Raw genomic sequence first — 24,664 nt, forward strand, 5'->3', positions numbered from 1 at the left:
AAAGACACCGATAGTAGAGGGAAAAAAAGACAACTTTGAGTTTCTGGCAGGCTTGAGTCTAGTTATTATAATCCTACGAAGTACCAGCCACACAGATCCACAATTTCAAATAATTTACTACGGAACACGTTCCTTGCCAGCAATCATGTAGTTCATCAGGAATAAGCAGTGAAAAAACACTTATACTCGACTTCTATGGCAAGACATTAGAATCGCAGCACAGTGCAAGTAAAATAAATTAAAAGAAGTATCGGAATTGCAATTGGAAGTTGAGTAACCAAGTATACTCATGGATTGTCAGACCAACAACAAACACTGTGAAATATCTTGATATGCTAATCTATATTCCTTGCACGAAAAGTCTAGCAAACTTAAATCCGTTGCGTATCCAACACAAAATTGGCTTTCACACCATACATCTCCAAATGCGATAACAAGACACACCCGAAATAAGGCCCGATGACTCCGTCTCCACGACGGAATTGTGAAGGTGCTGATCGGTACTGTGCACTTTTTCCACACTCTGCTTGCCTACAAACCGTGGGTAGACTGTAGATCTCCGCTATTAACTTGATTTAGACTTCTGTTTGTAAGCGTGATCGGCGAGAACACTCTTCAAAAGAAGCAAGTCTTTTTTTCCTGCCGGACGTCGAGCTTTGTGAAAAAATGTATGCAGGATTTGCTTCACCATGTTTTTGCCTAGAAAGAAGCAGTTTCAATGATTATGTCGGCGGTGCCGTTGAGAAAAATATTGTACAACGGAATGATAGACGGGTAGCGGGTCTTGCAGTGGACAGGTTAGCTAACGTGGCAATACACTCGAGGAAGGAGCCTACTAAAATAAGCAAACGTAGGGTTAACATATTTTGGAATCCGGAGGGAGGACCCTTCTTACCGGACTATAAAACTGCTGATTCTAAAATTTGTGGAAATTAGAAATCTGTCCGACCCGACTCTGGAATTGCCCACTTATTATCTATACTCATGTGGTATCGACATTCTGCGTCATTTATGGAGTTTTTAGTTGGTCCTGTCCATTGGCCTGGCTGTCAAAGCTATAAAGGTGGACGGGTTCCCAAAACGGAGGACATATGGTAACCCCAAGTCAACGGAATATATTGATGCCAAACAATGGCACAGAAAATGGGAATCGTATTTCTAAACTAAACGGTACTTGTCTGAAATTTCGGTATATGTGGTCAGAGATAAGATATTCCTGCTTTTTCGGAGTACCCAAGTAGGTTTGACCACTTGCACTACCAACTCAATATGGTCCATCAAACCACTAGATGTCGCCAGACTTTAGGTGATAACCGCCTTTGTTACGTATGCGATTGCCGTATTCAGAAACCTGTAGGTTACTTTCTCGATTGTGTAAGGGTATTTTATATGGAAAAAACGGCTACATAATATTCTACGGGGAACGTGAACTTGCTATAAAATGAACTAAAACTTCGGAAAGCTTCTACGGAAGGAAATAAGGCCGATTTGATAAGGTGAGAATGTGAAATTGTCAACTAAATGTCGGCTACCAGCTCAGCACCAGAAGTTTTCGAAGTTTTAGTTCATACAGGGCCGTAACAGCACTTCGTCAGGCCCCCCCAAAAACTTTGGTCTTGGGCCCCCCATAGGGTTAAATACCGAACTTCTGGGGGGCTACGCCCCCCAGACCCCCCCCCCGGCGATACACTCTTTACCGCTATTCATCATATTCATTGGGAATTTGATTAGTGAATCAGCTTTTGTCGCCTAAGCGAGTAAAGCGCGGAAAATTTCTAGAATTCATGATTTCATCGGTCAGTATGATCGGGAATTGCATATATTGTTATCAATTTTTATCTTCTCTCTGCTCACGTAATCAGATTTGCCGGTAGAGCTGAGTGAGGTGTGTTTGAAAAGGTAGGACCACTCAATAATAATTAAACATCTTCGGGCGTATACCCGTAGGCAGGAACGAAACAGTACCTCGTCAGGACCCCAAAAACTTGGGTCTTTGGCTCCCATAGTGTGATAAAACGACCCCCGATCACGTTGTTCGCGTTTGTCACGAAATTATCTGCACCGTATTGTGAGCCAGCGCGAGGCGCGAAAATTTTCGATAATTTATGATATAATCGGTCAATCAGATCGGCGATTGCATATATATTATGCTATCAATTTATTGTCCTCTCTACTCACGTAATTAGATTACCGGTAGAGCTGAGTGAAGTGTCTTGAAAACGGGAGGGCCCGTGAATAATGATTAAACATCTTCGGACGGGCGGACCCGTTGATATGACTTCGTTACATGATGTTATTTCGTGACTTCCAGTCTGCTATATCAAAAAATATAGAATCGCCCAAACGTAGGCTTCTAAACTAAGAGACGCACACGATTTCAAATTGGTATTTCTTCACTGGCATAAAATTTTTTCCAGCGGGATGATATTTGTCTTGTGAGGTTCAGATTGCAAAGACAGGAACATTCGGCGCCAGTTATTTAGGCGCCTATGGACAATTAAACCTATATGTATTTTGTATAGCCTATACAACGAAGTCTTCGGTCTGCATAAGGGCATAGACCTTTTCGGCCAAGCTTTTCTGCCTGCCGATCGTTCTGGCACACTTCTTGGAGTCGCATGTTATATGGCCTAAAACTTGATTGTATGTCTTGGTGGGTCGTGGCGCGGTAATGGCCCAATACCCAATAATATAGATAAAGGCTACTTGAATTCGCTACTTGAATAAATTTTCAAAAAATACTATATGATTTATGCTAATTCACGAAATAATTTTGGGCCCCCCTCGAGCTCGGGCCCCACCCAATTGGGGGGTTCGGGGTGCGGCAGTTACGGTGCTGAGTTCATACTATAGCGAGCTCACGGTCGACGTAGAATATGTTGTAGCCATTATTTCCATATAAAATACCCTTACACAATCGGGGAAGTAACCGAGGTTTCTGATAACGGCAACCGCGTACGTAACAACGGCGGTTACCACCTTAAGTCTGGCGACACCTAGTGTTTGATGGACCCTATTGCTTGCTTATGTTTTTTTTCAACTAATTCCACTCCTACTTGACATTTTTGATGCTCAACTACAGACTGTTTAGACTTTGGATTTCGTAAAGTGGAAAGTACCATTGGGAAAGTACCTTCACTTTTTAGAGGTAAATTGTCACGGACACCGAAGAAAGGAATATATTTTCAAAAATTGCACCAATTTGTAGAGTCATCAGTCAGTTTGCGTTAGTCGCGAAGATGCATTCTTCAGTTTTAAAAGTAACCAACTTTGATCGGATACCAAAAGTATGTGACACCGTGACGATGTCTCCTTTAGCAAAGACTTAAGTAATTTTGACATGTCTCCGAAACCGTTACTTCTACTTATAAATGAGTAAAAATTTATGACATTACTGTACCAAAGACGACTATTCTAATCACCAGCGGTGGCCAGCCGGGAATCTTACCGTCACGAGCATAAACAAATGCGGACGGCACTGAAGCATAAAACAATGTCCCCCGACTAACCTGACAGCAAATCCATGTTTCTAACCGTAGCGTCTTCTGTCAGACACGTGGTCAACGTCTTCGCAAACATCTTGAACACTTCCTTCTTGTCCATGTCCCCTTTCTGGTAGTGCGTCGAGAGATAGCGAACGACCGCGTCTCGAGCGTGTTCACCGAACCGCGACGATTCGCCGGGAGATTTCACGGCTTCCGATTGGTCCTCGGTCGACGGATTCGTCGACCTGTCGGATTCGGTTTCAATATGTTCTTCGATCGCTGTGACATTGTCGCGTTTCAGCGCGGGATCGTCTTTCCCTTTCATAATCTTCAGTATCTCTTCGCTTGTTTTCTGAAACGATGCCAATGCAGACGGGTCCGACCCGGACCTGCATTCCAAACTCACAGTCACGTTTAGTCGGGTCACCCCATCCTTATCATCGCAATCCTTCTCCAACTGCACTGTACTATCATTGTCCGAGTAGAGAATTTTTTTGACAGGACTTTTGGTCTTCTCTAAAAACCTGATTTGTTCATAGCAAGATTTTGACTCGCTGTCAGTGCTACACTTCGTAACCTCTTCTGCGGTACCACCGGTAGGGTCAAAGTTCGACAATGTCTCTTGGTAATTGCACTCTGTCTGCAAGGCGGCGTTTGCCACCGCTGGTCCGTCGCCTGACGACAAATCACGCCCCTTACCTAAAACAACGGGATGCGGTCCCGAATCGGACGCGATTCTTACGCTTTTGGCTACGCGGTCATTTACCACCTCGTTTCTGCTGTAACTCTTCAAGATTGATTTGGGTGCCGATATGCTTTCTGACGCCATTGGATTTTCATGTGCAACAGATGCGGCTGATATCGAGTCTCGATTCTTGGCGGCTTGCGTATTCTTCGTTTGGATGTCAGGTACAGCTTTATCCACAAACGGCTTTCGGATTAAGCCGTTCAATGAATCGGAATCCTCTGCAACCTTATCATCAACAACATCCGTCTCACCAGTAACGATAGCGGAAGGTGTACTCTCCCCTTCATCATCATACAGTGAAATCGCAGGCCCCGGTTCGTATCGATTGTACTCAGATACAATCTCGAGAGAATCACTGTCAGACGAGCTACCCGAATCCGATCCGAAAAATTTCTCGGATTTAACTCTGACGCATTTCGGCTGCTCGGCGACATTCTGCTGAAACTCGTTTTCGGACGAATCCGAATCCGAATCGAACAGCGTCAAGTCAACTACTGCGTCAGGCGTGCGGTCTACTATTGTCTTCTTCTTTTTGACGAACCAGTCCTTGATGGAAGTCTTGCTTTCGCTTTTAATTTTAACGCTCGTCGACGCCGGAGTGTTATCGGCAGTAGCGGACGATGTACTCTGCACTGTCCCAGTGGATTTCGAATGCGTATCCTTCGATCTCTTTCGTTTCTTGGTGGGAGGCTCAATATTCTATGAAAAAGCGTATTGAAATAGAAGACTGTGCCCAGCCGAGAAATAGGGGAAATAGAGGTTTGAAAATTTTCGAAATCGACCAAGGTAGCATCAATTTATTAGGGTTAAGTACATGCTTAAATGCACTGTCGATTCTAACTAATTGGCAGCGCTGATAGTATGATGAGTAAAGAAATATAATCTGCATTACAAAACGATTTCGACCCCAAAAGCGCCCACTCTGGGAACACTACTGTTGCTGCTACAGGATGCAAAAATCCCAAAAAACACTGATTGCACAGCAAAGACAATTTCCGCGAAATAGATAGAATTGCTAGGCAGTAACAAGGCTAATTTCAAGAATGATATCACATAAGGAAGGCGTTTTTACCCTTCCATTCGATTCCTCAGAGTTGCGTCTCTTAGTATGGATTTCTTCAAATAAGGCAGAGGATGTGCAGGCACCATCACTTGACTCGATGCATGGCTGCATATATACATTTATCATTATTTCCCTGACATTCTTTGCTGTATGCACTCTTTATTGATGATAGGGGAATAAAGCAATAACCTTTGTTAGAGTCATCAACCTTAAGCTACACACATACAGAAATCTGCAGTGCTTAGTCCTTATGTAGGAACCGCGCCTACCAGCAGTTTTTCCTGTCTCACAAATAGAAATGAGGTGACACCAATCTTAAATTGTGTTCCACCAGACAAACAAATGTTAAATACTCTTGATACGGGTGTTCACTTGCCTTTTGATCGCTGAGAAGACTCGATGCCGTCTGAAAAGCAGGATCTGAAGCGCTTTGAAATCCGCACGAAGATGCCATGTGACTTTGTCTTTTTCGTTTCAACGCCGTAGACGGGACGTATTCATCGGCAGTCTCGCCGTCATCAGAATTATCATCAGGCCCGCGGTCGCCGAATTGAAACGATCTGTCACGTCATTGCGTACTTTGCAAAGATTTGGAAATAATCTACCGGCGGTTACCACTTACGGGTGTAACTTCCTTTCCGCGGTAAGCCTTTTTGTTTCCGTGAGCTTTTTCACCACGCCTCCGCGATATAACGTCAGATTCTTGGCAGTGGCAAAGACTTCATACTCTAACTTTGACGCTGCCGCCAGAGACTCCCATTCGCTGAAAATTAGGTCACCGATAAGCGGATAGTATGCAGGGTTAATCTGACACTTAACAAATAAAATTTCTGGTAGAGGGGTAGGGTTCAAGTCTACAACTCCCAAAATGATGGCCGCGAGATCTTTGTCAGAACCAAATATAACAAATGCAGTTTTGAGTTGGTTCTGGGCAACAATTCAAGATTATTTGACTAGATTTTATTACAATCCGTAATGATAGACCTAAATATTGAATCTGCCTTGATACACAGTACCTGGTCCGTCAGATTCACAAATGGCTTCTAGTTTAATGGACGTAATATGCTTGGAAAATCCTTCAGACAACTGAATCTGCTCGTAATCATTGCTTGCTGAATTAGAAGTATTGAGATCTACCCTACTGTCTACAACACTGGTCAGCAGGGTTGTTTGTTACTTTCGCACAATGGTCGAGAGCACCGATAAATTTTGAAAATAAATCAAGTTAATCTCTTTAACCGAAACATATGTGTTGCTGCCTTAGTGAGCATGGCGCCATGTAATGACTTCATAGTGTATGAATTGCGGTGAATTTTCCATGTCGAACATTTGTGTTTCTTGAGGACCTGCCTATGAAAAAAAAAGATTTTGAAACTGGTCCACAGAACAAGATGTAACAGGACTATTATTCCAGAAATTGGAAAAAGTTTCGTCAAGATGTACTTAGATTTCCAGTATTTGCAAAATTTTAAATGCTTTTCGGCACAAATTTGATTCTATTCCTGTTGATTGTCGGCATTTACGGCAGTAATAATTCCTAAACCCATTTGCTTGTATGCCATTTTAATGTTTCAGACAGCGTTACCAACCATGTTATATCTAAAACAGGGGTTTGAAATCCGAAGCTGCCACTGCCACACTGCACCTAAGGAGCTGCACCACTTACTACAATCCTAGAGAGACGGGTAAAGGAACGAAAGCTACTTGGAAGATTGCTTCCCATGAAAAGCTTGGTGGTTGTTACTGAGAGCAATCTGCAGCCGGACAAAGCATCCTTGCCGCGTCCTCCAATTACAATCCTTCAGCCTATTACTCTCCGGCCGGATCAGCGCGCAGTCTTCCGGTATCTCGTCGCTGGTGCTGGCCCGACTTCTTCTCCGTTTGGCAGCTCCATTCCCAGCCTTATATACAATATTTGACAACATCCTTATTCAAAACTACAAAGTGTGACAATGTTAAGTGAGATTATCATGGCTGTCGGCGTTGAAAAACTGTGAACACAACTTCTAGCAACAACTGGGCTCTAAATTCCGCTTCTAAATTCTAAAATATATTCCTGAATCAGACATAAAAGTTACTTTTACGACAACGTTGACACCTAAATACCATGCGGCAGAAAATTTTGAATTTCAGAAATGTTGGCGGTAAAGTTTTGGTAATTTTTTTCGGAGGGGGGGGAGACATGATATTGAGAATTGAGCATTCGCAAAATGACATCGAGGTTTCAGTGACTCGATTTGAGTGAATATAAAAATCTCAAGCTTCCATATCCAGGTCAAAATCATATAATATTTCCAAGAACTTAGAAAACTCATAGGTTATATTAAAATGTAATTTCTATGTTGAAATTTGAGCATTTGAGTGACTCAGTTTGAGGGAAAACCACGAACTCTAATATTCGGGTTCAAATCTATATAAAATAATCAAGAATAATTCCCTTCTCTATTTTTGTGACCATCAGTGAGAGAAGCCAGTACCGGAAAAGTTCCGACCTGGCTCAACAACAGACTCCTACCTTTCTTAGAGAAAACTGCTTCTTCAAAAAATCATCCCACTCCTTCGAAGATATATTTCCAGGCTCTTTTCTTTTGTCTTGACCCGACCAATCGTCTTCGACAGTCCTGGACCCGTTTGAACGTGTCACCGTGATTTGTCACAGAAACGAGCAGCCCAGATATTCTCACCTGTCGATTCCGAAACCTTTTCTACCGCCAGCGTACAAGCCGTCATCAAATGCTCCGGTGGGGCAGGCTTGCTTCGGAACGGAAGTCTCAGCTCGGGTGTGACCGAGGTTTGTGAGCTGCGTCTGTAAAGTGCAAAAGGAGGCGATTTTCCCAAATTTGTAAAGTCGCATTTTAAAAGGAAATTCACAAATACTGCACTGACTTTTAAAAAATCGTCGCGGTGCTGCTTGAGTATTGTTGGCTCTTTGCAATGGTCGCATCCGTCCTTGCAGCCGGGTAATTTCTGGCCAAAAAACGACGAAATAGCCTGATGCCGACACCTGTGAAATGAGAGCGCTTCATATTGTGACTCGCCACCAATTTGAATTGCTTTCAAGTGGCTGACAGATGAGGTAATACAAATCACAACAAACGCTGACAAACACTAAACCTATCGGGTGGGTTGCAAGCTTCCTGAAATAGAAAACAGAGTCTGTGATGACATAGTGATATAAACGCATCATTCACTGCATGTTGTAGCGTCAGAGCTGACGACAACTTGAAAGATGCAGAGGAAAATGCAAAATAGAAGTTCAGTTGAAACATGATTGAGACTGTTTTACAGCCGAATATGTTGAAGTAGACCAGCAACTAATCACAGGCAGCACAGCTGAAGCAATTAGTGAGGAAGTTGTTGAATTTAGTATCAGAATTACAAACCATGAGTAAATATGTCATTCAAAATACCTTATAGAATAGGTTCGCAATGAGATGAATGTCATTAGAGCTTTGCTTAGCCGTTCTATCAGAGCAATTAGAGTTTTACCGCATAAAACGATAAAACTTAAATATAAATGACAACTAACTATCGCTTTCATAAAAATGTTACTGTTTCGAAGGATGTTTGGGATTCATGCATTGAAATGCAACTGGTCATTTGTATTGTAAAAATCTTTCTTTCAAAGCAATGATGGGATATATCGGTAACAGTAATTTTCTACCGAGGCTGCGATGGAAATGTGTTCAATTTGTCAGGAATCGCACGCCATCAAATATGGTAACCATATCACAGGACCAATGCGCATCGTGATAACACAGTCTTCACCATATCCGATAGGACACATTCGAAAAACAAAATTGAAGGTATCAAATTCATGCTGATGATATACTCTGTTTGCTTTGGATTCCATTATAGTTGCTTAACCGAGTGGAACAACACATACAAAAGAACAAAAGAACTACGATTTCAACATCATAACAGGGTGTCTGTGGGGAAGTAGAATTGAGCAATTTCATTGTACCCGAGTACTTGGGTTGCACTTTAAAGCATAGAGGCTGACACATGAATGAAAGCTTGTTGTGGCAGCTGCAGCAAAAGAGTGAAATGTAATATGGATACATTAATCATAACTGGCTGATAGTGAAGTCGGGAAGAACAAATTTATAAATTGCAATGTAATCAACATTTTATTGTTTCACAGATTCCTAAGATAAATTTAAGATGTCGAATACCGAAAGCATAATTGGTTTCAACGCCAATGAGATTTTGAGTGTTCAACCCTTCAAGGACACGTACAGCACCGTGACGTTTGTGATATTTCTGTCTTTTGTCATTACCATACTCATACTGGTGGCGATAGCTTTCCTTTTCTCTGTGTGCGAGTGTTGCGGTTCAAGCACCAAAGGTAGGCGAACATCCTACGAAATTTCATAGGTTAGTCAAAAGAGCATTCTATCCTTAGCTTTACTTAAGGTAGAGGTGTATGAACTCATGGCTTTATACATGCTGTGAGAAGGAGTTTTGACACATCTTGGTAAGGTTGAAACTAATGGAGCTCCGGTGTGATTTCAATTATGCTATATTCCGATTCAGCTCTGCATTGGTGACATTATCTCAGTTGATGAAGTTTCATCCATTGCGTTTTGACATCACTCAGGTTCAAAGACAAAGACAACAAAGGCAAAGGCAACAACTAAGCCAAAAAGAAACAAGGTCAAACCAGCAAAAGATGATGATGGCTGGTAGAAGGAACTTTGATCAGCCCAAGACTCTACTACAGCTTACACCCTGTATATCTTAGAAGACACTGTGTAATTTTCTATCACTGAATATTATATTTTTGCAACAGTTATTTTAGTATATCTGCACTGGTACAAATAACACTGTCATAATTTTATTGCATTGAAATGAGGCCGATACAGCCGACAGTGCTAACACTCTGCATCATAGGTAGATTAATTGTGGACGGTGTTACTGTACCAATGATGCCCATTTCTCTAATATGAAGCCATAACTGTTATTTTAATTCTTCAAATCTTGCCTTTTACATTGTTTAATGTTCTTCATTCATGTTCAGTCAATCACTATCGTATTTTACCCACTTGAATTTTGCCATTCCATAGAAATTTACCATGGAAACAAGCCAATATTGACGCAGCAAACTATTTACAACGAATTCGTTTAGAACTCAAAGTTGTAGTTGCGTGTAATGTATAATATACTAATTCAACGGTGTACTATACATGAATATTTCAGTAGACAAGTCTTTACTACTACCGCATTGGTTTACTGAATTTCTTGCCTTCATGAATCTTTAGTCATATGGAGCGTCGTTGATTCGTATTTGAAACAAACCAAAGTTCACTGAATACTTATTATACATTTAAATGAATTTCAATGAATTGAATTTCTTGTACAAGTTTTTCGCGGTATAATTTTACTAAGACATGACATTGATATAGCACATTTTGGGAAGAACATCCATGAATATTGTATTGGTAACCGTTTGTTTTATGTGTTTAGATATATTTACTCGTTGCAATAGTACAAAATGAGTGATTTACAACAGCAAGCAGAAGATGTCGTGGGATTTTCCATTGACGATATCTCAAAAATTCAGCCTTTCAAAGATGGATACAGCACGGCGTGGTTCGTTGTCTTTATGGCGTTCATCGGGACTGTCGCAATATTGATCGGATGTGCATTTCTATACTCCTTTTTGGAATGTCTCTGCTGCTGGTGAGTACAGGAAGATAAAATGCAGCACAACCGCCATAATGTCATGGTCATTATCAGTCTCTAGATACCATGTGCGGCTATGATCAGAAAACGACTTGAAATTCTGTCACCCTGAATGGTCCAAATGTGGTAGTAGCAATCAGTTTTTCATAGTTGCTTGTGGTCACAGTATTTTTCATTTAACCCACTACCACCATGGCCTATCACTCGGTATCCTCCATCAGTTGATTGACACTAATACCTTGTCGCCGTGAGCAATTTATTGCACAGGTGTTGGATTTTGAAGGGAAGTGTCAAACATGTTCTTTTTCTCCGTGTCTTGGTCTGATGGGGTAAATTTTGTGCAACGGTACTGCATCTTAATGATGGCGGGTTAAAGATTCTTGAATCATCCGTTACAAACCGCAACAGCCAAATCTCCACCACCAGAAATAACTCCTGTACACTCTGGGAATATTTCGTTAGTTTCGTGTTGAAATTATTGTCTTTCAATCATTATATAAAATTGTAATGCATTCTAGAATATGGGCCACCAACACGAGGCCCGCAAGGTCATATTTTGCGGCCCACGATCTGATTTCAATATACAATTGAATAGTATATTCTTATTGAAATGAACCCGAATATTTTCGGCTGACACTCGTCAGGGCTAATCGTCAGCAACTAGTAGAGAATTGGTAAGAACATTGTATATATATATATATATTCGGGTTCATTTCAATATGAATATACTATTCAATTGTATATTGAAGTTCTGTACCTCCAAGAAGATCTGATTTCAGAATAACGCTAACTAAAGCATTATGAAATGCTGAAATTGATTTCAATTTAAATTTATTTTTTAAAATACGCTATTCTTCTGTGCCAAACATCACTATTTCTCACTAGCTGAACAGGCTTCAGCGATGGCAACAGCTATAAATATCCATATTGCCTTGACGTGCAATGGCCCAGATACTCCCAAGACTGACATGTTTAGTAAAGGGCTTCCCCGCAAGATCAAGCTTTAATAGGAGATGGTCTTTCAGCTACTACCGTGTCTCGATAACCCCAATATCGATGCCTTAGTCGCTGAAAAGCGTTGTCAGGTATTGTGTGTAGCTCATATTTCAAAATAGAACGAGGACAATGACCATGATATTGTTTGTTGTATTTGTATTTCTTTAATAAAATATTACTTCTTCTGTAGTAACTATGACAGAGAGCACAGCGTTCTACTGACGTAAAGTTTGAAAACATGGTTGGTAAACTGTGTGTTTAGTCTCGATATTGCATTCTTGCAGCCTCTACAAAATATGGAAAGTGACCCGCTACCCGTTTTGAGTCGGCGAATCCTGTTCTAGAATGAATGTCCACCGTCCAGCCAGGAAAACCTAATACCAAACATGAAAATTTCCAGTGTATCTCATATATTCAAGTGAAACAACTGGGCTAACAATATTGATTTATTTCTAGCTGCCGAGGACCTCGTAGAAAAGTCAACTCGAGCAACGAGGAGATAAATCTCGAAGAAAGAAAGCGACATTAATGACACCGGGACGAGTAAAGAACTAAAACTGCTATGATGCAAATCTGCATTGCACACTTTCGTATCGATTGCAATTGATGCCGAATCACACTTTTACATTATAAAATATAATCGCAGTAAACTACATGTTGTAGTTAGATACTTTGTCACATTTTTTTCTGTTACAAATATTATTGCATTATGACAATCACTGGCAAAACTGTTTTTCTGTTTTTTCAACATATTGCAATTCAAATAAATGCATTTCTTCAATATCTTACTGCAAAAGCGTTCATAAAACTCACAAGACGAGATGAGGAGGTCTAGTGGTTCAAACTTTTGCATCATTATAACTTCACTAAACATTCCATGTGAGGCAGTGAATGTTAATTGTCGCAGCTCGCAATGAAACAGGTTGTTTAATTCCGATTACCACCATGTCACATACTATACACACTAACCCTTGGTTGGTTTAGAAAATTCTGACGGATATAGATATTTGTGTTGGTGACTGACAAGAACTCATACTAGCTGATTATTTCCATGATTTGTTGGGTATACTATTGGGGCATGGAAATTTTGGAAATACCCACAACAAATCTTGCGCTCTAAAATATGAGTGAATGATCTCTCTAAGAGAGGGGAAGATAAGTGTAAAAGATGAATATATATTCAGTTTCAGGCTACATATAGATAATTCTCACAGAAATCATGTTATTTCACAATATTGGTGTGGATTTGCCAAACACTTATACAGGCATTGTGCTGTGAAGTCGACGAAATAAAGCTCAACAGCAGGACAAAAATAGAGTGAATCCTAATATTAGCAATACTTGATGGTTCCAGATTAGTCCAGCTTCGTGAGAAATAAATCTATGAATCTTTGATTCCCTTTTAACTCCATATTTAAAAATATTCAATACTTTAATGTGGCAACCTGTGTTTATCTATAAAATTGTTATCGCTCTTCTCAGGCAGCGCCTCTAATTCATAAACTATTCAGTAAATACTTTGCTCAACAAAAAGAATTATCAAATTATTTGATAAATGTCTAATCAGGAGAGTGATAATCGTATTTCAGTCAAAACAGACTACTAGATACAATACTGATGATAGGGTTTCAATAGCGTCGTTTTCGCGACTAACTTCTAAAAAGCTTGACTATGACCAAAGGTATCCTACAACCTTACTAAATACGGCCAGATTTGATTTGCAGCCTGATTGTCTGTCCATATTGTACAGAATGTACACAGAGTAGATTAGACAACTACCAGACAGCCACACAGCCATTGCTACTGTCAATTTGAAGTCAGTTGTGACACATTGTAATAAACAGGGCTGCAACAGCCGCATCCCCAATAGGAGGGGGCCAAAAATCATTCTATATATCTGCATAGATTTTATCAACTGTAAATACCTATGCAAAATTACATTTTCATTATAAAATAACTTAAAGGGAGTAATCTGGTCACACTGATTGATCGTTACTGTATATTCCCCAACCGATTGGAGTTCAGTATCATCAGTGTAGCTGGATATGAACAGATCATCACATTTTAGAGTCTTACCCAACTCACAACTAACCATTTAGACGGCAATATTATAGGTTTTAGTGACTGTAACAAGAAGTAAGGCACTTCACTATAGGTTAATATCATGACCTATTATTACCCGTCGCAAATTGATTGAATACCTCTTTGTAATCTACAGGTGACATTTTACATCATATTCCATTCATAAGAGTCGAATCAAGAGTACATTAACCTAGTACCATGATGCAATTCAGGTTGGAGAGCCTATCAATACAAAAAAGATGACACGGTGATAATTCTCAAGAGGGAAGGCCAACCCTAGAAATCACTATGGGCACTCAGCTGTACAAGAGGTTTTCAGAAAAGGTGGTAGCTTAAAATCAAGTGCTTTCCTTGTTAACATCAATTACACAGATAGCTCCATAGTATTAAGGGGGCTATTTTGCCAGCAGTCAGGATCTCAGATTGTTTTAAGCTAATATTCAAGGTGTCAAGCGGATAATTATAATTGCTGAGGTATGGTATGTTATACTCATCAGTAAAATGACTAGGTTTTGACAAGGAATTGCTTCATTTTTTGTTACCCAAAGCGAGACCGATGTTCAATTATAAGCTAGAAGGGGTTGCTTTATAAATTTCCGTTTGCAGAACAGATTAACCAATAAGCTCATAGAGTATTCAATTGACACTGCCAGAAAAAACAAGAATGTTAAGCTTGCTGTTATGTTACGGGCAGTGCTGATCTTTGTATGGGCCAATTGTCAATTAGACCAGAGTTTCCAACCTTTTTCAACGTAAAAAATAGCCTCATTGTGCGCAAGTTGAGCAACTTTTTCGCAGAAGTACCATGTCAAATCTCCTGTGAGACCATTGCGAGCATCGTATTACCGCCATAAAGTTAGCTGAGAACTTTACTACCAATAACGGTGTGAAATTATATTCAAATTATTGCATTATCGTTCAAAGTCAGTAAGTCGTTAACAGCTTTAGGGCACACAAGCTGGATGCAATTCAAGTTGTCCCCTGCTTGACGGTCATACTTACGCAGGTTACTTTCAGGCAGGTCCATGATTCGAGACTACTTTGTTGGAGCATTGATTTTGCACAAGTGCCACAACGTAAAGGTATGGAGTTTGCACTCGCATACCTGATTAAAATATATTACCGAATACACTCCTTTCGGGAGCCTCGCACTTTCAGAACGAATTATTTCTTCACAGACGGGACACTCGTCTACAGGCTGCTGATTGCACTGTACTGCTTCAGCTCATTTCGTCTTACATTAAATCACTCGTTCCGCGTAGGCTTACTGTTAGCTGCCAAAGATCTCTGTTGAAACGTGACTACTACCCGTGGGGCCGTGGTAAGCATCTGACCCATTTTCTTCTTAGTGAAATGTCCGAAAGAACAGATGACACAAAGGAATCATCAGACAACCCCACTGTCGGTTGCCCAGTCTTATTCCACGTTGTTCTCATCTAAAATTCTGGTTTATTATTAAAGTTAGGGAGCTCAGAGCATGTACAATCCATTTCCGGATGTTATACCAGTATAGGCCTGGCAGATTTGACACATTCGAAAGTGATTACAAGTCCAAATCGTGCATTTCCGTAATCAAGCATCAATTATTATACCAATTAATCGTTGATCTATCGTTTTGGTATTCATTTTCATACAACAGAAGATGACGGAAGAAAGATCCCTTGACGACGTTGGAAACATCATTCCGTTCAAAGATAACTACAGCATCGGCATTTTCATTGCAATCATGGCCGCCGTGCTTGTCGTGGCGGTTCTCATAATATTGGCCCTCTTCTATTGGTGCCCGATGAGACTTTGGCGACAGTAAGAAAACTTCGATTTAATATTTGACAATTTTTAGTGTACTGTTTCATGTACAGAAATCACGGCAGAAGAAAGGTGCTGAGAGAAAATGAAAAAGACGAAATTACAATACTCTGACAAGGATGGACGATGGATATTCCCAATCAAGATTTGTACTTTTCGCTACATTTGCATTACGGCAGTATTCTCTGTATCATTGACGAGCCTGTTATATTTGTTGAGACATTTTTCCCGACAGCAGAAGCAAGGGATTAAGGGCTGAAAATTTATTTTTCAGTGCTACGATTGAATTTCATACATTCGAGATCAGTTTCTGATTGTCATTTCATTTCTGTAATTCGGATTGCATCAACTACTTCTGTGTTGAGTGAGTCACCAATTACTAGACTTGAGCAAATTCGATTCGAGTACCTAGATTCTAGCCGAGTACTGATACTCGATACTCAAGTACTCAATATTTCCCACCTTTAGCGATTACAAATATAATGACAGACATCCGTTACCAGATCTCATGCAGGGTTAAAAATATTGGAAGACATTCACCGTTTTAATGTGGTATTTATGTGATATCTGGAGGGCAAATAGCGTATGTAATTACAGGTAACTGAGACCTTGGCAGCTTGCCACACCGTGGTAAACGTCCACTTACAATTCAATAATTATATTGGAATGTGTCACCAGTTACCGAGATCTAAATTTATTGTGGCATGGAACACCGAGATCTAGATTTATTGTGGCATGGAACAACAGTGCGCGTTGAATTTCCCCGAATCGAGTCAGTCAGGTAGGCTACTTCATATAACCAGTTATACCGAGCTAATACATACTGGTAGTTATACAAAAAATCCTGCAAGGCGTATAATTGCGGCAAAACTGCCTCAAAAATTAAAAATCTATTGAAATATTTCATCTTACTTCATTTCTTCACAGTATTTAACGATAGCGTCGAAGTTGCCCATCACAGACGTGGAGTATTGCTTGTACGCGTCTTCTGACAACTGAAATTTGAATAATTGACGAAATAATTCATCAATTCTTGTTATTGGTAGCATTAACTAGCGAGCAACTAGGTTGCTTTTGATAAACACAATCATTATTAAACTAGATGAGTTAAAATCGTCAGCGCTTGCCTGGATTCCGAGGAAAAGCACATTCCAGAGCATTATGATATTGAAATTGTGCCATTTGTAGGATTCAATAAATAATTATTCGTATGTATACCTTCTTTTTCTTTTGCTGTACCTCCCTTTTCAACAAAAAGTCAATCTTCGATCGATCTTGCCTGAATGTTGCAACAGCAGAAATTACCCAAATGTAAGCGAGATGTCTCCATTCCCCAAAGCTCTAACCTACCTGGAATAGTACATACGACAGAAGGCCGGCTTTCCGTCTCTACCTGCTCGCCCAGACTCCTGATAATAATTAGCCATGGACTTCGGTATAGTCCAGTGAGCTACGAATCTAAAGTCAAATACAACAAGGTTAGTACCATTTCAAGCATTAGGGAAATTTACACCAAAAATGGTTTATAAAGCATCAAAATGAGTGGAACGAAATACCCGTATTGCCATGTTGTTTATCAGTCAACTTGCCAAAATGTTTGAATGTTTGAAAAATACCTTGCTATTGATAGATCACAAAATGATTGCAATCAAAATTATATGATACCGTGATTATAGAAAAATCAACTTCAGACTCCGACTACCAGTAAGCTGGTTAGTGGTTACCAAAGCAATCACATGTCTAGCCAAAATGGTTTCCCCAACAAGGATCATTGCGCTAAGAGTAAACCTCTAAAATTATGAGTCATTGACAGATGCAGATCAACACACCTTACGCAACCCTTGTCGACACCCATCCCGAAACTAATCGTCGCTACAATGATAGTGACTGTTCCGTCCATCCATTCTTCTTGAACTTGAGTCCTTTCTTTGTCTTTCAATCCTAAATTTACAAAATAAATATCATTGACTGAGAATTGTCTAGTTATATCAACACACACCTGCATGGTACGGCTTGGCCATCAACCCTCTGCGAAGTAATTGACCGGCGACCAACGTACAATCGTCCCTTTTATGACAGTATACTATACCACAGCCATCAAACTTCTGCAAATATATAATATCATCCATATTAATTGTAAAAGCTGCTAAACATTAGGAAACAGTCAATCGAGGCAAAAATACAGAACCTAGGAATATTACAAGTTGGATGCCTCCTGCAGTGTAGCTTATAGGGTTGGGATTTCATGATTTAATTTGAAATCCCGGGACCAGATGGTTCATATTGAGCGGCAGCTGGCAGTTACAAAGGAGTCAGAAAATTCAGTTTTTGATGACATTAATTATTCATGACTTCAACAAAACTAATCTGGGAGGTCTGAATCAGAGCAGGTTCCTGAGAGTTATCACAGTTATCCATGCCATCAAGTTCTAGCTTACTAGTGAGCATGAGTCATCGAGACTATACAAAAACTATACAACAGCTAAAGTGTGCAATAACTCTCTAACCACATACCCCATCAAAGTTTTTGTTTCCCAGTGACTTCATGGCAAATTTTTTCAAATCCAAGTACGGGTCTTGGATTATATCCTTGTATTTAACCGAATAATAGAGATTATGCCGGAACACACCGCTCCGGAAAGTGACAATGGGTTGCTTCAACTAAAAACAAAATATCTCAGTAACGTAAAATACAGCAATCTGTGGCTATGATCATCATACATGGAGTGATGTTATGATGTCTTTTTCCACTTTGGATGTTGCTGTCGCTGTCAATGCAATGCAAGGCACCGGTGAAAGTCTTGACCTTAAAGACCCCAACTTCAAATAATCCGGCCTGTTAAAGCAATGAACAGTTAGGTATGACCCGGTAGCAAACTGGCCAGTATTTGCAATTTTCCAAAATGGATAAGGCAGAATCAGCATTGCTTTGTTGAGGAAATCATCAGAAAAATATATATGGTCAGACACCCATCTGCGTGCCTACTCCTCAAGCTGGTTGGTAGCATAATGACCAGATTTACATATTCCTTAGCAATGAAATCATTGTGCTAAAGAGCCATGATGCCAGTGTTCCAGATGAGGTAGAATGCAAGATTGTGGCCATGTAAGCATCTGTAGTTAAATGAAAATGGATATTCCATAACAAAGAAATATATGGCATAAATTGAGGGTGCGTTCTAGGTGCGGTTTCGTGCCAAAAGTTTTTGAGTCTGATGCTGAAAACACCTCACTACGAACGCAAGGCCTGTTTTCACGACCACTACGAACGGCAAGTGTTTTGGCGATTATTTTGAGGAACTGGTCACTTGGAACAGAGACGTGATTTTGACAACCGTGATTGCCAAACCGGCGTCGAAGCTGTGTCGTTCGTAGTGCAGGCCGTGTTCCATGTGTGTACTATTACAGAGACTGTAGTCAGACAGTATAGTACTATAGTGCGCTGGCGTCCTGTAGATGCTAGATATGGTTGGTTTTGATAGTCGTTGATATACAGATAGCTTGCTTGGTTATAGTAACGTACTCTACTTTTTACAGTAATTTATGATTATTTACCATATGTGTGATCCGCAATTAAGCAATAAGTACCGGTAGTCAAAATCAATCCACGACAGGTCCAACAAACACTAGGCTGATAATTGGGGCTTGTGAAATGCTCCATAGCAAGGGACCTGATTCAAGATCTGGATGCAGTTGATGTTTGTGGCGGCAACCACTTGGAAGAGATGCTAAAACTCATTTAAACTTGGATACTGATGTAGCTGCAACCCTATGTTTACATCACATGCTGCTTAATTGCCAATTTTCAAATCTCAATTGTCAATTTTTACCAATGAAACCTCACAATGCTCACATCCTGCTTGTGTGTGATGCTAAACATCATTGTGTCATCTGTATCTTTCAGCCGTGAGACAAAATGGCAAAAAATCGGTTCACTGAAAGATTCGCTTTTTATTGAGCAGTTATTGAGGAAGAATGTTTTCAGTATTGCTTCAAATAGGGTCCATCATATTTGAGGATAGTTGCAACAAGGCTGTAAAAAAGGTTCCGGTAGTAAGTATGCCGACAAACAGGAAATTACTCTGCACCTTCCTTGACTCATGCCATGGATATCTCAGGCGCAGAACGTCCTGAGGCATCTGTAGTGCTGTTGTGAAAGCTGTAGTGTAGCGAGAAATTGAGCTGGTGGCTTGAAAATGTCACCATTCTTTCGGATTGATGTAATCATACTCTGTATCTCAGGTGTGAACCGAGCTATTACCAACTGCATCACTTCCCTTTCGCTCCAAATTGTGCCCCTTGACATCTCTACACTGGTATAGCCTATTTTCAAATGTGTAAAATAAAAACACTCTGCAAAACATATATCATTACTATATAAACTAGCGTATACTCCTGGATATACAGTGTAGGCCTATTATATATCCCTACAAACTACCATATGCAATGCATATTATACACAACATTTCCATGACAAATCCACTCAACAGAACCACTATTCAATAACTGCCACCTCCATGACCAATATTACTAATGTCGACCCGCTCCTGCCACCTGAAACAGGTAGTTTCGCGTCAGCAACAAGCACGAAAACACAAGTTCGTAGTAGCCTGCTAGCACGAAAATTATTTCGCGTTTCGCCCCACTACGAACGCCATCCGTAGTCAAGCGAGACCCACTGCGAACGATTGGGTTTTCGAGACCATCGGCGCGAAAACTACTAGTCGGAACGGGGTAATTTTGAAACCACCACCGAAACCAGGTTCACTTCGAATGGTCGTGTTTTCGCCAGTGGTTTTGAAATCATTTCGAAAACGTCACCTAGAACGCACCCTAAGTCTCTTTTGCAAAGACAGTTTAAATGAGGTTTGTGAATTGTGAGTATGGACACTTAATTTATTATGATGTCAGAGATATTTGACACCACTATTCCGATGCCCATTTATAATGAAAGCGTTACAAATGGTCGGTGTCGACTATTAAAGTATGTTGCTAATTTTATCTTTAAAACATTGCTTTTTTTGCTACCAAGGCTTCACATAGACAGAGTAGCCCGACTAGCTTTCTCAAGAAAAATTTCCTCCCTAGGGAAATGTAATGGATAGTGATCTCTTTTTACAAGGGCCAATGTGCAATGAAGCAAAAGAGAGATTTCTTATTTCCAGGGTAGGTAAAATTGTAAGATGCTGTAATGGAATTAAATTGGGAAGGTGATACAAACGTTCAAAATTGGCTAATTCTCCGCCTATTTCATTTCTTTACATCATTTTATGCAAGCATTCAAACACAGTTGGAGTGAATCGAATACAGTTAGTTCGATGATTGTGGAGCAAGAAAAATTGTTACGTCAGTGATATATTTATACACTGTACCCCACTTCCAGGTTTTTGGTCAAAATTTACCTATCGCATTTTTCAAAATGCTGCAAAAACATCGATCACATCATAATCGGATATAAACTTTACTACAATGTGAATGAATAACAATAAATGGTAACACCTACCTGAAGTCATGTCCCCACTGGGATACACAATGTGCTTCGTCAATGACGAAAAGACTGAGTTGCTTCTTCATCAGCAGATTATCGACAATATTAGAAAAAAATTCAGTGGCAGCCTGCTCCGGTGTGATATATAGGAGCGAAGTGCTTGGACTTTTACTGTACAAATCATGCACAACATCACCTCGTTCAGCCTACAAATGGTAAACACAAGATATATAGATCACAGATTTTCAGATCCATAGAAATCCGGAGAAAATACAATACATGTTTGCTAGCTTCTGTACCCCAGAATCACTATTTGATATACTGAAGTTGATTAGGAATACAACAGAAATAGTTGCGTATCACCACATGTCAAATAACATGAAGGATTGGCGGTAGATGTGTTCAATATTGACATCTTCTCTCATGCATCAGATGCATATTTGCTTGAAATATCATTTGGACGTAGCCTAACCTACTGGTCCATCATTACATTCATTAGAGTTGAAATGGTGAATTAACATTTGGGGCTGGTTTCTCTAGCAATCATAAAAACCAGAAGCCATCCACACAAAATGGACTAAACATTGTAGCTAGTAGTAAATATTTCATCTATTAATAACAGCAAAGTTAGACCTTTACAAGCCCATCTCCAACGCTTGTATGAGGCTGTGAATCTCAACAAGGATTACCTGAGTTTGCTTTGAATTCAAGGTTTCAGCCCGAATACCCAACTTGCGCATGTGCGAAAGTTGATCATGCATTAAGGCAAGTAACGGTGATATGACAATAGATACACCTCCATGATAGACAGCGGGCAGTTGAAAGCAGAGGGACTTTCCAGCTCCGGTTGGCATCGATATGAAAACATCCTGTGTCCCTAAAAACACACAGCTTGTTTAGGTCAATACATGAGTTATCGGTACGCCTAGTGCAATATATATGTAGGTCATATCAATATGTAATCTAGACTAGTTATTACTACTAAAGAATGCATATCGACCTCTGAAAATTTCAGACAGTGCCTAGACAATTACACTGGCTATTGTGCATTTCTGGCGCTTTTGAACGTCATAATTTTACCACAACCGGAACAAGTGATAAGGAGCCAGATAATGTAGCACAAGCTGCATTGCAGATTTCGAAGGCAGGGCAGCTATTGAAGTCTGATTTTACTTATTTGTTCACACAAATTTTCATCTCCGTTCTTCATCAAGAGCCTCAAAGGTTGGTGTTCCGAGCACTGAGTCAAACAAACAGCGATTATAGTTCAATGAAATTATTCATAATGCTGTTTTTGTATCATTTAGCGATTTAGGTGCGTCGCAAATTTCTGATAGTTTATGAAGTGTCATAAAACGTTACAGAGTACTGGCCTGGAGTATAGGTGGTCACTGGTCATCATTTTTAGACACATTTATAGCATAGTGTTGAAACAGTTACTATACCTTTGCATACTGCTTCAATTGCCTTTCTCTGAAGGTCTGATCTGAATTGTTGATGTCCAAAGGTTTTGTTGAGTACAGTTAACAAATGAGCTTTTTTCACAACACAATTCTTCGATGCTTTAGTATTCACGCCCGACATAGGGACGTATTGGAGGACGGAGGATAAAACTCTAGAAGAAAATGACCGTTTACGTTGAACTGATAAAATGAAGATAGCGCGCTCGGGCACCACGCGGTATATCGTACCTTCTGATAATGAACACACGATCTGACTTATTGTTCCTAGCTTGTACCGTGAAAAAGTGACTATGCCGCAAGCAGACTTGGACAACTAGAAAATTTTCAGCTTTTATGAATTAGATTAGAGTTAGAATTAGAGCTCCCCAGTTTTTTTCAAACTAGATCAGAATTAGAATTAGAGCTGCAAAGTTTTTCCAAATTAGATTAGAATTAGAATTAGAGCTACACAGCTTTTTTCAAATTAGATTAGAATTAGAATTAGAGCTACTAAGCTTTTTCCAGATTAGACTAGAATTAGAATTAGAGCTACTTAGTTCGCAAAAACTTGGAAATTCAATGAAATTGTATATGGGAAATGCATACAGCAAATGCAGTTCACATCAAATCACAGCGCGTGGTGCAAAAGGCCGTGAGGCGATAAGCGCCACATATTTTTGTTTAATAAACAACAACAACAGTGCATTCCCATAACCATGAGAATGGTTACCTTCTGTACACCAAGCTTGGCTAGATTTTTGCTATACTTTATTAAAATATTACTTCCTTTATGGTAACCGTGGGCATCGCCCACGTTAGTCAGAATGGCGATGTACTAACGTAAAGTTTTAGAAACTATAATGTTGTTCGCAGACTACAAGCTACTCTAGCAGACTATTATTCGTCATAATATCTACTATAACTGCACGGTGTAAGTAAGGCGATGGCGGCTTGGCACTGGATTTCCCTGCAATAGTACAATATGCCTCGGCCAGAGAGGCATTTTCAGGAAAACAATAATTAGATTAGAACTAGAAGTAGAGAATACGGACATTTCACAAATTAGATTAGAATTAGAATTAGGGCATAAGAACATTTCACAAATTAGATTAGAATTAGAATTAGAGCATGGAAGCATTTCACAAATTAGATTAGAATTAGATTACTGGGATTTCGCTCTAATTTAGTGAAATTAGACAACTAGAATTATCTAGTTGTCCAAGTCTGGCCGCAAGCAACCCAAAGTCACTCCACTCAACTATCGCCAAAGTCTCTCAACAACTTGCTTCTTGCTTGACGCTCGCGCAATAATAATAATAATACTACACAGATTCTGAAATTTCGGAGTCCGACACCATCCGGCTCCGGTATTCTATTTGAAATTGCTAGCCCTTGAATCATCATCATTTTATTATTATTTTGATCAAATAAATGCACCACACGATTGCGATATAATGACAAGATAGGAGGGTGCCGAAACGACTTCGAGTAGTCTTTTAATCAAACACACACCTCGGCCTACAGCATGTAAAGAAGGGGACACTGGACAAAAGATAGGATAACATAAAAGTTTACGACAAAAATGAATGCCGCCTGTGTCGGTAGGCGAGGTCGATATGTCAGATGTGGTCCGGTAATCTTGAGTGTAGACTAGTATTGATTCAGTAGAAATTCTTGTATTTCAATTTGAATATGGACAATTTAGACATGCTCAACGACTGTCGGATTATAGATAACTAACCTACAGATAGATGCGCATCACGTGATTCACGGTTGAGTGATGCTACAGTCGCAGATTTGTTGTCGCTTTATCGCATGAAACGGCAACGTAATTGCTAATCCCATAGATGACGACCCGAGCGCTCAAAT

General features: G+C 39.9%; 3 protein-coding genes and 1 long non-coding RNA gene across 5 annotated transcripts; 3 read left to right on the forward strand and 1 right to left on the reverse strand.

Annotated features, from left to right (window-relative positions):
- Window positions 1–98: 98 nt before the first annotated feature.
- Window positions 99–24,120, reverse strand: LOC145456878 (ATP-dependent DNA helicase Q5-like). The gene is made up of 21 exons (XM_080335013.1): window positions 24,035–24,120; window positions 23,045–23,120; window positions 22,799–22,966; window positions 22,043–22,230; window positions 21,369–21,559; window positions 18,587–18,701; window positions 18,380–18,526; window positions 17,865–17,970; window positions 17,695–17,806; window positions 17,216–17,323; window positions 17,084–17,144; window positions 16,778–16,860; window positions 8,183–8,300; window positions 7,981–8,102; window positions 7,812–7,917; window positions 7,001–7,197; window positions 5,919–6,059; window positions 5,673–5,856; window positions 5,306–5,401; window positions 3,510–4,932; window positions 99–699 (listed from the first exon to the last, which is right to left on the reverse strand). The coding sequence occupies exons 3-21, from the start codon at window positions 22,935–22,937 to the stop codon at window positions 566–568; spliced, it is 3,771 nt and encodes a 1,256-aa protein (XP_080191139.1). The 5' UTR covers window positions 22,938–22,966; window positions 23,045–23,120; window positions 24,035–24,120; the 3' UTR covers window positions 99–565.
- Window positions 8,513–10,763, forward strand: LOC145456900 (small integral membrane protein 18-like). The gene is made up of 3 exons (XM_080335043.1): window positions 8,513–9,384; window positions 9,441–9,644; window positions 9,897–10,763. The coding sequence occupies exons 2-3, from the start codon at window positions 9,461–9,463 to the stop codon at window positions 9,983–9,985; spliced, it is 273 nt and encodes a 90-aa protein (XP_080191169.1). The 5' UTR covers window positions 8,513–9,384; window positions 9,441–9,460; the 3' UTR covers window positions 9,986–10,763.
- On the forward strand, window positions 10,790–12,765 carry LOC145456901 (small integral membrane protein 18-like). Its single transcript, XM_080335044.1, has 2 exons — window positions 10,790–10,978; window positions 12,434–12,765. The coding sequence occupies exons 1-2, from the start codon at window positions 10,791–10,793 to the stop codon at window positions 12,504–12,506; spliced, it is 261 nt and encodes an 86-aa protein (XP_080191170.1). The 5' UTR covers window position 10,790; the 3' UTR covers window positions 12,507–12,765.
- Window positions 14,017–16,364, forward strand: LOC145456902 (uncharacterized). 2 transcript variants are annotated; one of them, XR_013920731.1, is made up of 4 exons: window positions 14,017–14,533; window positions 15,077–15,380; window positions 15,699–15,862; window positions 15,919–16,364. It is a non-coding gene; the product is annotated as an uncharacterized LOC145456902 (long non-coding RNA). The 2 variants fall into 2 exon arrangements; XR_013920730.1 differs by having other exon boundaries at window positions 14,031–15,380.
- Window positions 24,121–24,664: the final 544 nt, after the last annotated feature.

Source organism: Botryllus schlosseri, chromosome 15 (genome assembly GCF_051294905.1).
Source record: "Botryllus schlosseri isolate E-star chromosome 15, Bs_hap1, whole genome shotgun sequence".
NCBI lineage: Eukaryota > Metazoa > Chordata > Ascidiacea > Stolidobranchia > Styelidae > Botryllus > Botryllus schlosseri.